Below are 13,110 nucleotides of genomic sequence, written 5' to 3'. Positions count from 1 at the left end.
CATATATACAGATCACAAACAAATGAAAATCCATACAACCATTTACCATCCATGCAGTAACGGCATGGTGGAGCACCTTCATAGAGAATTAATAGCTTCCCTGATGTGTCATGGTGGAACATGGATTAAAGCCTTACCCTTAGTATTGCTTGATGAGCATGCAGTGCTAAGGGAAGATCTGATAGCTTCTTCCGCCGAACTAGTTTTTGGGTAACCGCTATGCCTCCATGGAGAAATGGTAGCTTCTTTGCCAAATTCTTCCACTCCAGTTGACCCTTCAGATTTTTCAAATCAATTAAGGAAAGTAATGGCTGAAGTCGGATCTATTCCTGCCTCTCGCCATAGTCAAGAGAAAGTATTCATCTTTAAGAACTTGACAATGGCCTCCAATATTTCTCTGAAAGCTGGCTACATAAAACCTCCTTTGCAGCCCCCATACTCTGGTCTTTACCCTGTAGTTAGCTGTAATGAGAAGACATTGACCCTCGTGATTGGAAACAAGGTAGTAGCGAGTACAGACCGTGTGAAGCCAGTATACATAAGATACAATCATCGTTGTTCTTACCTGTACCAACACACCAGACACATCTACTACCCCCACTTCATCCAGCCCATCTAGCACTTCTCCTGCACTTGAATTACCCAATGAATCATTGACCACCCAGGAAGTGCACAACGCGATCAGGACGAAAAGTTTGCTTTGCCCATCCATTTGATTGGTGAACTTTCCTTCTCCTGGGGTAGGGTGGGGGGAATGATGTGGTAGCATTCGGACACTGAACGCACCCCATGTGTAAACACACTAATGTGTATGTTTGTATAGACTAAGACTAATGATGTTAAGTGTGTAACCTATATGACCTACACGACTGTTGGTGTAACATGGTTGTAACAGACATTGCACCTTGTGACTCTGTGTGTTGTGATCATTAAATCTATTATGCATGAGAGTGCCTTTACTCATTGTGGTGTTATAGAGCTGCCTGTTTAACCCTGTAGACTAAAACTCTGTAATTTCAATAATTCTGCCACAAGCGCTCTCTGCACAGCTTACAAGACCTCCATTTTATCCCTATTCCATACTTGCCATGCTTTCTTCTTAGTTCTCGCTGCTTCTTTTACCCTCTCATTCCACCATGGCATCTCTTTCACTCTTTCAGCTATTCTGACACAAGCACTCACTGCACAGCTTACCAGTGCCTTCTTAAACACGTTCCACTCCACTTTCACACTCTCTACCTCAGTTTTGTTTCAATTTGTTTTGGAATTTTCCTTTTACTTCAGTATCTTTTAATTTCCATACTTTATTTTCTTTTCTCTTATTTCTTTCATTTTAACTTTCCCCCTACTTTCATTTTGTCTACCATTACTCTATGGTCTCCATCAAAGAGTACTTCTAGCAAGGTTGTTACATCTAAAAATTGTCTACACTTTGCTCTTTCCACCAAGAAGTAACCAATTACTGTCCCTGTTATCTTTCTACTATTCTTCTTCCTGAATCATGTATTGCCCACACTTAATCCATTTCTCACGCAAAAATTCACCATCTTCTCCCCTCTTCATGCCTTTTTCCATAACCGAAAGGTCAAATTACTTCTTCTCTTCCTTTTCTGTCGCATCCCAAAATTACATTTAAGTCTCCCATGACAGTCACTTCCACATCCTTTATTTCTTCTCTGTGATGTTTTGAGCAATTTGTCCATATCTTCTTCTTTGCATCCAGTCTGGGGTGCATACATGTGGATGAAATCCTCTACTCCATTCTCTGTCCTTAGCTATATCTAATGTAGTCTACTTTATCTACATACCCATCTACATACTCTTGTTGGTTTTTATCTCGACTCCATTCTTTGCCTTATGTCCTCCATTCCAGTAAAGAATGTATCCTTTCCTCAACTTCTCCATTTAAACTCACTCAATTCCATCATAGCTATATTTCCTATCTCCATGAATCAGTCACCTCTTCTGACTTTCCAGTCAGTGATATGAGGTGGATTATTACCATTTTCATAATGTTCTCTACTGGTCGCCCACTTCTCATAGTTCCCTAGCATAAGAACTTCCTGGGAATGCCCTAGCCTTTTCTGAGTCTGATTTAAAGTTTTCACTTTAGGCTGTCATTACAATGGATTTGCCATTCCCAAAGGCATTTTAGAGCTACTGCCAACAGGTGATCAGTCCACTCCTGACATGGAGTACAGGCGCCTTTAGCAGCTGCCCCTAACCTGGGGTCAGATGCTACTCGATGGGTTCCAGTGTCATTTCCTACACTGAAGGGATCATCATCCCACCTAAGGAAAATCATCCACCTAAAGCCGTTGATCACCTCAGGGAATCATGTTATTTACTGCCACTCAACACTCGGTGTTGAGATGCTGGCGCAGGATAATTGGCCAGATTATCTAGTATCTGTACAAAAGTCAGTCTGGGGTGATAAGAATCAGAAAACAGTAATCCAGAATTGTCCCCTCTCCTTTGTAATGTTTATATAGAACAGCTGGTAAAGGAAATTCTAGATTAATTTGGAAAGTGAATTACAATCCAAGGAGAAGAAATCAAAACTCTGAAATTTGATGATATTTGCTATACGTTCCTCTAACTACTTTTACGGTTTTTCAGAGATTCTGAGCTTTATCGATGATAATGTTATTTTAGCTGAGCCTACAGAAGATCTGAAGAAATTGCTGAATGGTATAGACACAGTCTTGGGGGAAGTAGTACTAGATGAAAGTAAATAAATCCAAAACAAAAGCAATGTAGTGGAGTGGAGTTGAACAAACTCAGGTGATGCAGGAAATATTAGGTTATGAAATGACAAGGAAGACCTTTCTTAAGAAAAGGAATTTGCTCACTTCAAACATTGATACAGAAATTAGAAAGATGTTTTTGAAGACTTTTGTCTGGCATGTGGCATTGTATGGAAGTGAAAGATGGACACTAACTAGCTTAGAAAAAAAGAGAAGGGAAGCTTTTGAAATATGGTGTTACAGAAGAATGCCGAAGATGAGGTGGGATTGAAGAGATACTGAATCGAGTTGGTACAAGAACAATTTGATTAATTTTGACCAGAAGAAGAGATAGGACACATCTTAAGATGTAGGCAGGGTAGGGGTAGACCGAGGCATGAATACAACAAACATTTTACAGTAGATGTAGCAGTTACATAAAAATTAAACGGTTAACACAGGATAGGGTGGCATGAGACCTGCTTCAAACCAGTCTATGGACTGACCAACCAAACAATATGTGTTATAGTTTTCTTTTTTTTTCAAAGTCAGTCAGTGCCTGAGCTGTTGAATTTATCAAGGATAGAACCGAGAAGGAAACAGCAATTACTGTACCCTAAGAAAGGCACCCTTGTAACACATGGTCTGGGATTTGTGATGGGAAACTAACCTTTCATGATGGTAGGTGGTGGAAATCAAGTTCAGATGTCTCCCAAGTATATAATTAGTTTCTACACTAGTCAGTAGTGCAATGAGTTACCCGGTCTGTGGATCAGTTTTCATATTCAAGTATCTCTTGTATAAAGGTTGATCTTGATTAATTCTTACCTGATACGCTCAGCTCTCCCTTACAAGACACAGCTCCCTTCTCATTGGTTGCGACCACTTCATATTCCCCAGCATCCTCTGGGCAAGCCTTGTCAATTACAAGAGCACAAGTACCATCAGGCTGTTGGACAATCTTAATGTGCTGGCCATCAGGTACTATCTCCTTCCCATTATGAGTCCTGTAAAGTAACAAATATACAATAGTCAGTCTTCTGTCTAAAAGAAGATATTTCCTAGGAAGATCAAAATCTTTATATAAGTAGCAAGAAACAATTGTTGACCAAAATTTTCCATTGGGGTTTCAAAAAGGGGGTTTTCCTGAAAAAATCTGAAACTGTATGAAGAATTTTTTCCACTGTTGTAAACAGTTCATACTTTGTATTTATTGACTTCATTTTAAGAAAACCTATCTGAATAACTTGAGATCAAGAATTCCCTGGTGGAGGGTGGGGGCAGAATGAATGTGTGGATAGATAGATAGATAGATAGATAGATAGATAGATAGATAGATAGATAGATAGATAGATGATTCATTTTACCTGGCAATTTTAGGGTCTCTTGTCCCTGTCTTAAACTTAATATTGTAAATACATAAGTAACATAAAATCTAAACCTAATTTCTGTCCTACTATGGAGGTATGTTCCAAAAAAGTAAACAAAACATTCTCAAAGTTTAGAAGTCCTGGGAAGCAGCAAACTGAATGCAAATAGTCCCTAATCTGTATGGGTGCATGAATACTTCCACAGAAAATTTCCAAAGAACTCCAAAGAAAGGGGTTTTCCAGAAAAGGTCTGAAACTGCAAAAGAAATCCTTTCTATTGTCACATTGATTAGCTTTTTACTCTGAAAATATGACAGTTTCCCACCATCTCGACTGTTGTTATAACCATTAATAAATTGTAAGGCAATCCTTCAACAACATTAATTAACATTAATTTTCACCACAGACAGCTACATGTTGTGTCCCCAGCGTGAATTTCAAAGAAAATGTAACAAAACTTTCATTCATGGCAGTCAGAAACAAGCCCATACTCTCAGATATGAAAATACATATTGATTATTGGGAAATATTTAGATTTACTTTACTCCTTACAACTGGCTTAAAATTTATTTCCTATGAAGATTTTCAAATTAATGTCACCTTCTAGACATCAATAGCCATGAAAATGATCCCCTTTTGTATCATTGTCAAATAAATACCAATGGAATACTGAACAGCCATAAATAACGCTGTTGAAAATTACAGGCCAGTAGGTTTGACGTGTTGCATGTAAGCTTTGAGAAAGCATTATTTCTGATTATATTAGACATGTTTGTGAAATTAATTAAATTAATAATTTGATAGAAGGCATTTGGGTTTAGAAAGCTCAACTTGTAAGATTCCAGCAAGATGTAGCACATATCTTAGATTCACGAGTTCAAATGGACTGTATCGTGATTTGATAGGGTAGAGATCATGGTGACTACTGGAAAAATGAGTGCAGTCGGACAAAAGAAAAGAGTGACTGAATGGGTGGCAGCATTTCTAGAAAGCAAAACTCACGGATTCAGAGTAGGTGAAGCATTATGTGATCCTGTAATCATTAAGAGAGGAATTCCTCACTGCAGTATTATTGGACTTATGTTTTCTTATATATATAAACTAGCAAGATACCCGTGCTTCGCTACGGTATCATACTGAAATTCATAATTGGATGCTTTAAGTTTTATATATAATCCGCCAAAATTCGCGATCTGACTCGTTTTCTGAGAGAATCCGCCAAAATTTGCGATCTGACTCATTTTCTGGGAGGTTACGGCAAAGTTCCTCCCATTTTATTATTATTTTTATCATTATGATGATTATTATTATTATTGTTGTTGTTGTTGTTGTTGTTGTCGTCGTCGTCGTTCTGGACCCCACAGCAAGATGCAAGACGGCTACTTGGCGGTAAATTACATCTGCTGCCACTGTCATTGCTGAAAATGTGACCAGCACCATTGTTGCGGTCAGGCAAGTGCACGGGATTTCTGGTGATGCGAATGACATACTTCTGTGCACTACTGACGTTATTATAGAGGTGAACAATTGCATGGTCAATCTCATTCCTATCGTTTATTTCAAATGTGTTTAAATTTTTATTTATATGCCAGGAGAATCTACTGTACTCTAAGAACATTCTTCAAAGGAAAAGATGGGTCTTGAAAACGAACTCAGAAAAGATTAAAAATGATCTGTTTATGATCAGAATAAGTACACTGAAAATTTACAGCCTGTTTCCAGTCATTCGACCGGGTCAGGAATGGAATGGAATGAATAAAGCCCCCATCTAGCGGTGAGATAGGAATTGTGCCGGCTGCCGAGGCCTGTCGCACTCCTCTGGGGCAATGATTAATGAATGACAAATGAAATTAAATGATATTGGAGAGTGTTGCCGGAATGAATGATGACAGGGAAAACCGGAGTACCCGGAGAAAAACCTGTCCTGCTGCCACTTTGTCCAGCACAAATCTCATATGGAGTGACCGGGATTTGAACCATGGAACCCAGTGGTGAGAGCCGGCGCGCTGCCGCGTGAGCCACGGAGGTTCCTTATAAGTACATTATGAATGGTAAAATCAATTGGTCTCACCTCTTTTTTTCATCCCACCGCCGTTGATTTACACTCCCCCCCAAAAGGAGGCGCGTTCCTTTTTGTTTAAAGGAGATTCCAAATACCAATGTTCATGTTTGTTACATTCAGTTTTGAGATATAAGAATCCCCATAAACATAATTACCTGTTTTTCACTTCCTTTCACACTACCCCCCTTAAGTGAATTTTTCGGCAAAAATACTTGTTTCTAAATATTCTAAATACCAATTATCACGACTCTAACATCTTCAGTTTTTGAGATATGTGTCCTCATGAAAGGAGTTAACTCCTTTTCACTCCCGCCCTCCAAGATGATTTCCCCCCCCCCCCTCCTCCCAAAAAACGTGTTTTTCTTTGTTTTTAAAGGAGATCCAAATACCAGTTTTCACATCTGTAACAACTTTAGTTTTTATTAGATGTAAGTATCCTCATACAATTAATTCAATTCATTTTTCAGTTCTTTCATGCCACCCCCCTAACCCCCCCCCCCTAATGGGATTTTCCCAGAATACGTGTTTCTTTACTTTTAAAGCAAATTCCAAATATCAATGTTTACGTCTGTAACATTCAACGTTTCTGAGATATACTGCAGATATAATCTTTCTAAAAATTAACCCCTATTTGTCACTCCTGTTTAACCCCCATTAATTGGGTTTTCCTAAAACAAAAAATACGTGTTTCTTTATTATTAAAGGAGATCCCATATACCAATTTTCAGGTCTGTAATATCTTCAGTTTCTGAGATATAAGTATCCACATTAAAAGCATTCAACCCCTTATTCACACTTTTTCACCCCTCCTATTGGGATTTTCAGAAAACAAAAAAATACATGCTTCTTTATTTTTAAGGGAGATTCTAAATATCAATTTTTTCATCTCTAAACTTTTAAAGTTTTGGGATATAGATACACTCATTTTAAAATTTCACCCCCTTTTTCACCCCCACCTATTTGTATTTCCCAAAAACAAATAGTACATGTTTCTTTATTTTTAAAGGAGACCCCAAATACCAATTTTCAGGTCTGTAATTCTTCAGTTTCCAAGATATAAGTATACTTATTAAAGGCATTCAGCCATTTTTCACCCCTTTTCACCCCTCCTCTTAGGATTTTCCAAAAACCAAAATATACATGTTTCTTTATTCTTAAAGGAGATTCCAAATACCAATTTTTACATCTGTAAATTTTTAAAGTTATGAGATACAGATACACTCGTTTTCAAAATTGACCCCCCTTTTAAATAAATAAAACATTTATTGCAGCAAAATAGCCATACATTAGTGAAGGGTGTTATAACAATTTAACACTTGCACCATTGGACGCATAGTCTCTGATTGATCTAGTCCTCTTGTTGCAGAGTTCTAAGTGATATCGTTCACATAACTGTCCACATAATGTACACTTGCATGAGTTTGACGGTTCGTGGTATGTTGTGTTTTCGCAGATGACATGGTGGAATCCATGTACGATCAATCATGGCCCCAGTTCCATAGAATTCCTTGGTCACCCCCCATTATTTGGATTTTCCAGAAACAAAAAAATATGTGTTTCTTTATTTTTAAAGGAAATCCGAATTACCAATTTTCAGGTCTGTAATACTTTCAGTTTCTGAAATATAAGTAGCCTCATTAAAGGCATTCAACCCCTTTTTCACCCTTTTCCACCCCTCCTATTGATATTTTCTGAAAACAAAAAAATTCATGTTTCTTTATTTTTAAAGGATATTCTAAATGCCAATTTTTACATCTGTAAACCTTTAAAGTATTGAGATATAGATACACTCATTTTAAAAATTAACCCCCCTTTTAACCCCCTTAGCAATGGAATATCCAAAAATCCTCCCTTAACGAGCACCTACATGTTAATATGAATGTACCCCCAGTAGTTTTGGCTCGGCGATGATGAATCAGTCAGTCAGTCAGTCAGTCAGTCAGTCAGTCAGTCAGTCAGGACAAGTTCTTTTATATATATAGATGATACGAGTAAAGGACTGGAATTAGAGATGAGGCTTTTTGCGGATGATGTTATACTGTATAGAGTAATAAACAAGTTATGAAATTGTAAACAACTGCAAAAAGACCTCCACAATGTTGTGAGATGGACATCAGACAATGGTATGACGATAAAGTTGTGAGTTTCACTAATAAGAAAAGTCCTCTCAGTTTTAATTACTGTATTGAGTGGATGAAAGTTCCTTATGGGGATCACTGTAAGTACCTAGGTTAGTATAAGGAAAGATCTTCATTGTGGTAATCACACAAACAGGATTGTAAATAAATGGTACAAATCTCTGCACATGGTTATGAGGGTATTTAGGGATTGTAGTAAGGATGTAAAGGAGAAAGCATACAAGTCTCTGGTAAAACCCCAACTACAGTATGGTTCCAGTGTATGGGACGCTCATGAGGATTACTTGATTCGAAAACTGGAAAACATCCAAAGAAAAGCAGCTCAATTTGTTCTGTGTGATTTCTGACAAAAGAGTAGCATTACAAATATATTGCAAAGTTTGGGCTGGGAAGACTTGGGAGAAAACAGACTAGCTGCTTGACCAAGTGGTATGTTCTGAGCTGTCAGAGGAGAGATGGTGTGACATTAGTAGATGAATAAGCTAGTTTGTGGTGTTTTTAAAAGTAGGAATGATCACAATATGAAGGTAAAGTTGGAATACACGAGGACAAATTAGGGCAAATATTCATGTATAGGAAGAGGAGTTAGGGATTGGAATAATTTAACAATAAATTTCCAAATTTTTTGCAATTATTTCAGAAAATACTATGTAAACAATGGATAGGGAATCTGCTACCTGGGTGATTGCCCTAAATGTAGATCAGTGGTAATTGACTGATTGATTAATTGATTGATTGATTGCGGACTTTTCAATGGCATTATGCTTGTATTTAAATAATGAAGTATCAGGCCATGAGGAAACTATCGACATATTTATGAACTAGCACTAACTTTTGAAAAAATTCTGTGAATGTTACCAGGATGTCTTTAAGTGTAATGATTTGTAACAAAGTTTGGGTCCAGTAATTAGAAAACAATCACTTGTGAGAAAATGATCAAAAGTATTCAGTAACCTATACTAACAGATAAACTACTACTGTCTAATTAGGTCAAGTCAAACAGTGCCCATATACATACTGAAGAAAGTTTTAATATACAGAAAGGTGGTTTGGCTTTATGCCATGTGAAACGGGGCAAACTGTAGGAAGCCATACCTGATTGATTTAGTGCATTTCATAGCCTGAATTAAATGTTGAACAGAGTATTTTTGTGTGCTGCAGGTTTTTGAAGCATGGATTTGCTGGCAGAGAGAGAAGAGAAATCGGCATACAATTTCCTTAAATGCTAGTGCCAATGTGTTATGGAAGTAAGAAAATTGTGAATTCAAAACTGTGGGTTCAGTGCTAAACCAAAACCGAGTTAAACAAGTGACTGTCTTAACTGATGAAAAAATTCAGTATATTTGTGGAAGACTCGACCGGTCCCCCTCAAAATTTTTAAGAAAACTGGCTGAGCATAGTGGGGTTTTACATTTTTCTGCATGACAGACGGAAAAAAAAACCACCTGAAATTTAAGCCTTACAAAGTCACAGAAGTGCAGAGTTTAAATCCAAGAGATTCAGCCGCAAGAAAGCATTACTGAAATTGGTTTCTGCAGTCTGTCAACAGTGGTGAATGAAATACTGAATTAGTGCTTTATGCTGATGAGGCATGGTTTTATTTACAGATGTGTAAATTCACAAAATGACCTTAAAATAGGAGTTTGGTGCACTATTAGTGCTAAAAGAATTGTAGGGCCACTTTTTAAACACCACCATATTTCCAGCAAGACTGGGCTACAGTACTGCTGGTAATTCAATTAATGCAGTGTTTATGGGGACAGAAAAACTAGTGCAGGTTTATGGCCAGCTCCCTCTCTCGATTTAACACCTTAGAAGAACTGAAAAAATGCAATTCACGCGAATTTTTAAGAAATGATACAAGAGGCTGAATTGGAATGAGTAAACTGGTATAACATCACATGCTACAATGCTGAGGGAGAGCATTTTCAACAGTTACTGGAATGAAGAAAGTTTTACTGTTTTTCTATCTGATCCATTCATTGAAGTTGATAGGTTATCTATGGGCGTACAGAAATGGTACGACTGTGACCAAGCTCTCGATTACAGACATGTAGCATGCAGAAAGGATAGCAGCCCTTGTGGGACTTGCTCTGTATCGATCAAAATATTTAAACAAACATATTGGTAACAGTTTAAACTGTACTTGCAGAACATAGCAATAAGGCACTATTATATAATGTTAGTAGCCAAGATTACATGTTTTAAAATACCTCTGTTGTTCATTGTTTGCCATATTATATTTTAGGAAATATCACTGATCATTTGAAAATTCTAAATTGTTGAACTTTTAACCCTGTGAACAAAAGCCATTATGTACTTTATAATGAGCAAACTTAGGAAACTCACCATTTTATTGTGGCTGGTGGATGTCCTACAACCTTCACTTCCATCTTGGCAGGATAGCCTTCCACCACATTGAGGGGAAGCAATTGAGCTTGGAAGACAGGTTTCCTCTCACGAGCATCTACAGTTACTTCTGCTGTTCCTGATATGTCTCCCAGCTTGTTGCTAACAGTAACACTGTAAGTTCCTGCATCCTCAGGTCGAAGAGAGTCAATATGAAGGCCAATGATTCCACCAGGTTGGTTAACAAAATTTACAGCCTGAGATGGACGAATAGGAAGTCCATCCTTGAACCTGGAAGTATATAAGCATGTTACTACATTTCTGGGCCAAACACATCCAATTCTCTACTTTGTGTTGTTAAGAGTGAGTGTCCACTTCCAAAGAGCTTTTATTATTATATATGTATTAATTAAAAATGCTTGTTATGTTTTTCAAACATTGCAGTCCTCCCAAAGTTAATTTCTATATTCTGATTCAAATAGCATGCCAAATCTGACAGCTTAATTGAGTTTATATACAGATAAAAAAGCATTTTCTGAACATTTCTTCCAAGATATAAACATGAAGAGAAATCATCAAATAGAATGGTGTGGAAGATTTCTATGGCCTAGAAAGTTAGTTGAAAAATGAAAATTAAACTGTCATGTTACAGATTAGGTAATGCTGTTGCATACATGTTAATAATTACATTTGTATTTAATTTTTTGTCATTCTTTGCATTCTTTTATTTTTGGATAATCATTCAGTTTTGTGTCATTCATTTTCAGCAATCCATTTTATTAATTTCTTATTTTCAAGTTGCTTTTCTTTTGTTCTGCATTGCTGTTTAGATGTTTTCATGCATTTACATTGAGTAATCAACATATCTAAATTTTATGAGAACAATGAATAAGCATTAATACCAAAACATCTGAAGTTTCAGTACTCCAAATAGACATTCAACATATTAGGTCATGTTTAGTACATACCAAGGAGATGTTAGGTACAGAACAAAAATTGCCAACCAGACACCAGTGGGATCCGAACCCACAACTCAGATGCTCTTACCAGCTGAGCTATGGTGGCCTAGGTCATATTTGTTCTGTTGGAAAAGATCTAAGCTACTACCATCATCACAAATGTAGACTGCACAAGTCATCTGCTGTGGGCCAATTCAATGAATATTGAATTTTCACAACTGTATTGCACTCGAAGTACTCTCCATTTGGAAGCCGGGAAATAAGGTAACTTTGTGCACACCTTATCAGGAAATCCATATTCCTGGTGAGTGTTTCTAATCTGAAATGAACTTACAATGGAAGGGAAGTAGGTGTGAATTTGTATTTCAGTCTGGTTATTGAAGTGGCCCTGTGCGAACATATGTGTATGTGCTTCTTAGTTTCATTTTTTTACAGTGAAGACTTATTAGTTCATGTGTGTCTCACTTTGAGTGTTAGAATGCCTAAAGCTGTTCATTATTTCCATATTCAGTGAGGATATTTTTTCTACAGATGGTCTCACACAATTTCTGTAAAATATGCAAAGTGAATGTGGCAGCATTCGGTAACATATTGATTGCAGCAAACATGTACGTGGTAACCAGAATATCAGTGGGAAGGAAAATTCCCAATTGTTAATGCACAGAGTGCATCCACAAATGAAGTTATCTTCACTATTTTATAAAGAAATTTTGATGGAAATTCCAGTTCAGAAACTGAGGAATGTTAAATTAACAGGTTTCCTGCAAAGTTTCATGCATCTTTTAATTCCAGATATGTCCACACTGAGAAAAAACTACTATTAAGTCATCACAATCTGGCCCTGGTCATGATAAACTGCTACATTTGCATAATTTTGTAAAGTTACTCATTTAAGACAACTGGACACATGGAAGTGTTGACCAACTAGAAGACTTCCTTGCTCTTTTAACTAATTTAGAAATTATATACCTCAATATTTTCTGTAAAATATGCAAATTGAATGTGGCAGCATTCAGTAACATATTGATTGCAGCAAACATGTACGTGGTAACCAGAATATCAGTGGGAAGGAAAAATTAAGTGAATTAAAAGTTAAGCAGATTTCTTGTTCTTAGCTAAAACAGATTATATGAATCAGGTTGACATTTCTTCTAAGGTCAGCAGTATTCACTGATCCTTAAAAATGAAAACAGACTTATATTCCAAAAACTTACAGAATTAATAACTGCGATGAGTTTCAGAGTTCTCTATCATAAATACAGTATTTGAGAATATATAAAGTAGATTTTTCCTCTACAAACTCAGTTACAGTACCTAAAAATTGAACATTTAGATATTTTTATAAAATTGATTTGTAAAACAAGAAAGTTAACAGTATTTTTTTAAATAAAGTGATATATTGCTGATACACTTATTATAATATGATAAACCTCAGAATACTTGATAATGCTTTAACTGCTGTAACATCATCACTCTGTGATGTACTAACTTTAATTATTTTACATT

At 36.7% G+C, this 13,110-nt stretch overlaps 1 protein-coding gene across 10 annotated transcripts in view; it reads right to left on the bottom strand.

Moving 5' to 3' along the window:
• The window catches only part of Obsc (Obscurin), a 980,481-nt gene that overhangs the window by 200,753 nt on the left and 766,618 nt on the right, over window positions 1-13,110 (bottom strand). For all 10 annotated transcript variants that reach the window (XM_068225413.1, XM_068225414.1, XM_067137343.2 and 7 more), the window contains 2 exons: window positions 10,646-10,936; window positions 3,555-3,733 (listed from right to left, as the gene is read on the bottom strand). In XM_068225413.1, coding sequence (XP_068081514.1) covers window positions 3,555-3,733; window positions 10,646-10,936 — 470 coding nt within the window. The remainder of the gene's footprint in view (window positions 1-3,554; window positions 3,734-10,645; window positions 10,937-13,110) is intronic.

This window comes from Anabrus simplex, chromosome 1 (genome assembly GCF_040414725.1).
Source record: "Anabrus simplex isolate iqAnaSimp1 chromosome 1, ASM4041472v1, whole genome shotgun sequence".
In the NCBI taxonomy this organism is placed as follows: Eukaryota; Metazoa; Arthropoda; class Insecta; order Orthoptera; family Tettigoniidae; genus Anabrus; species Anabrus simplex.
This window is presented reverse-complemented; position numbering and strand designations above follow the sequence as displayed.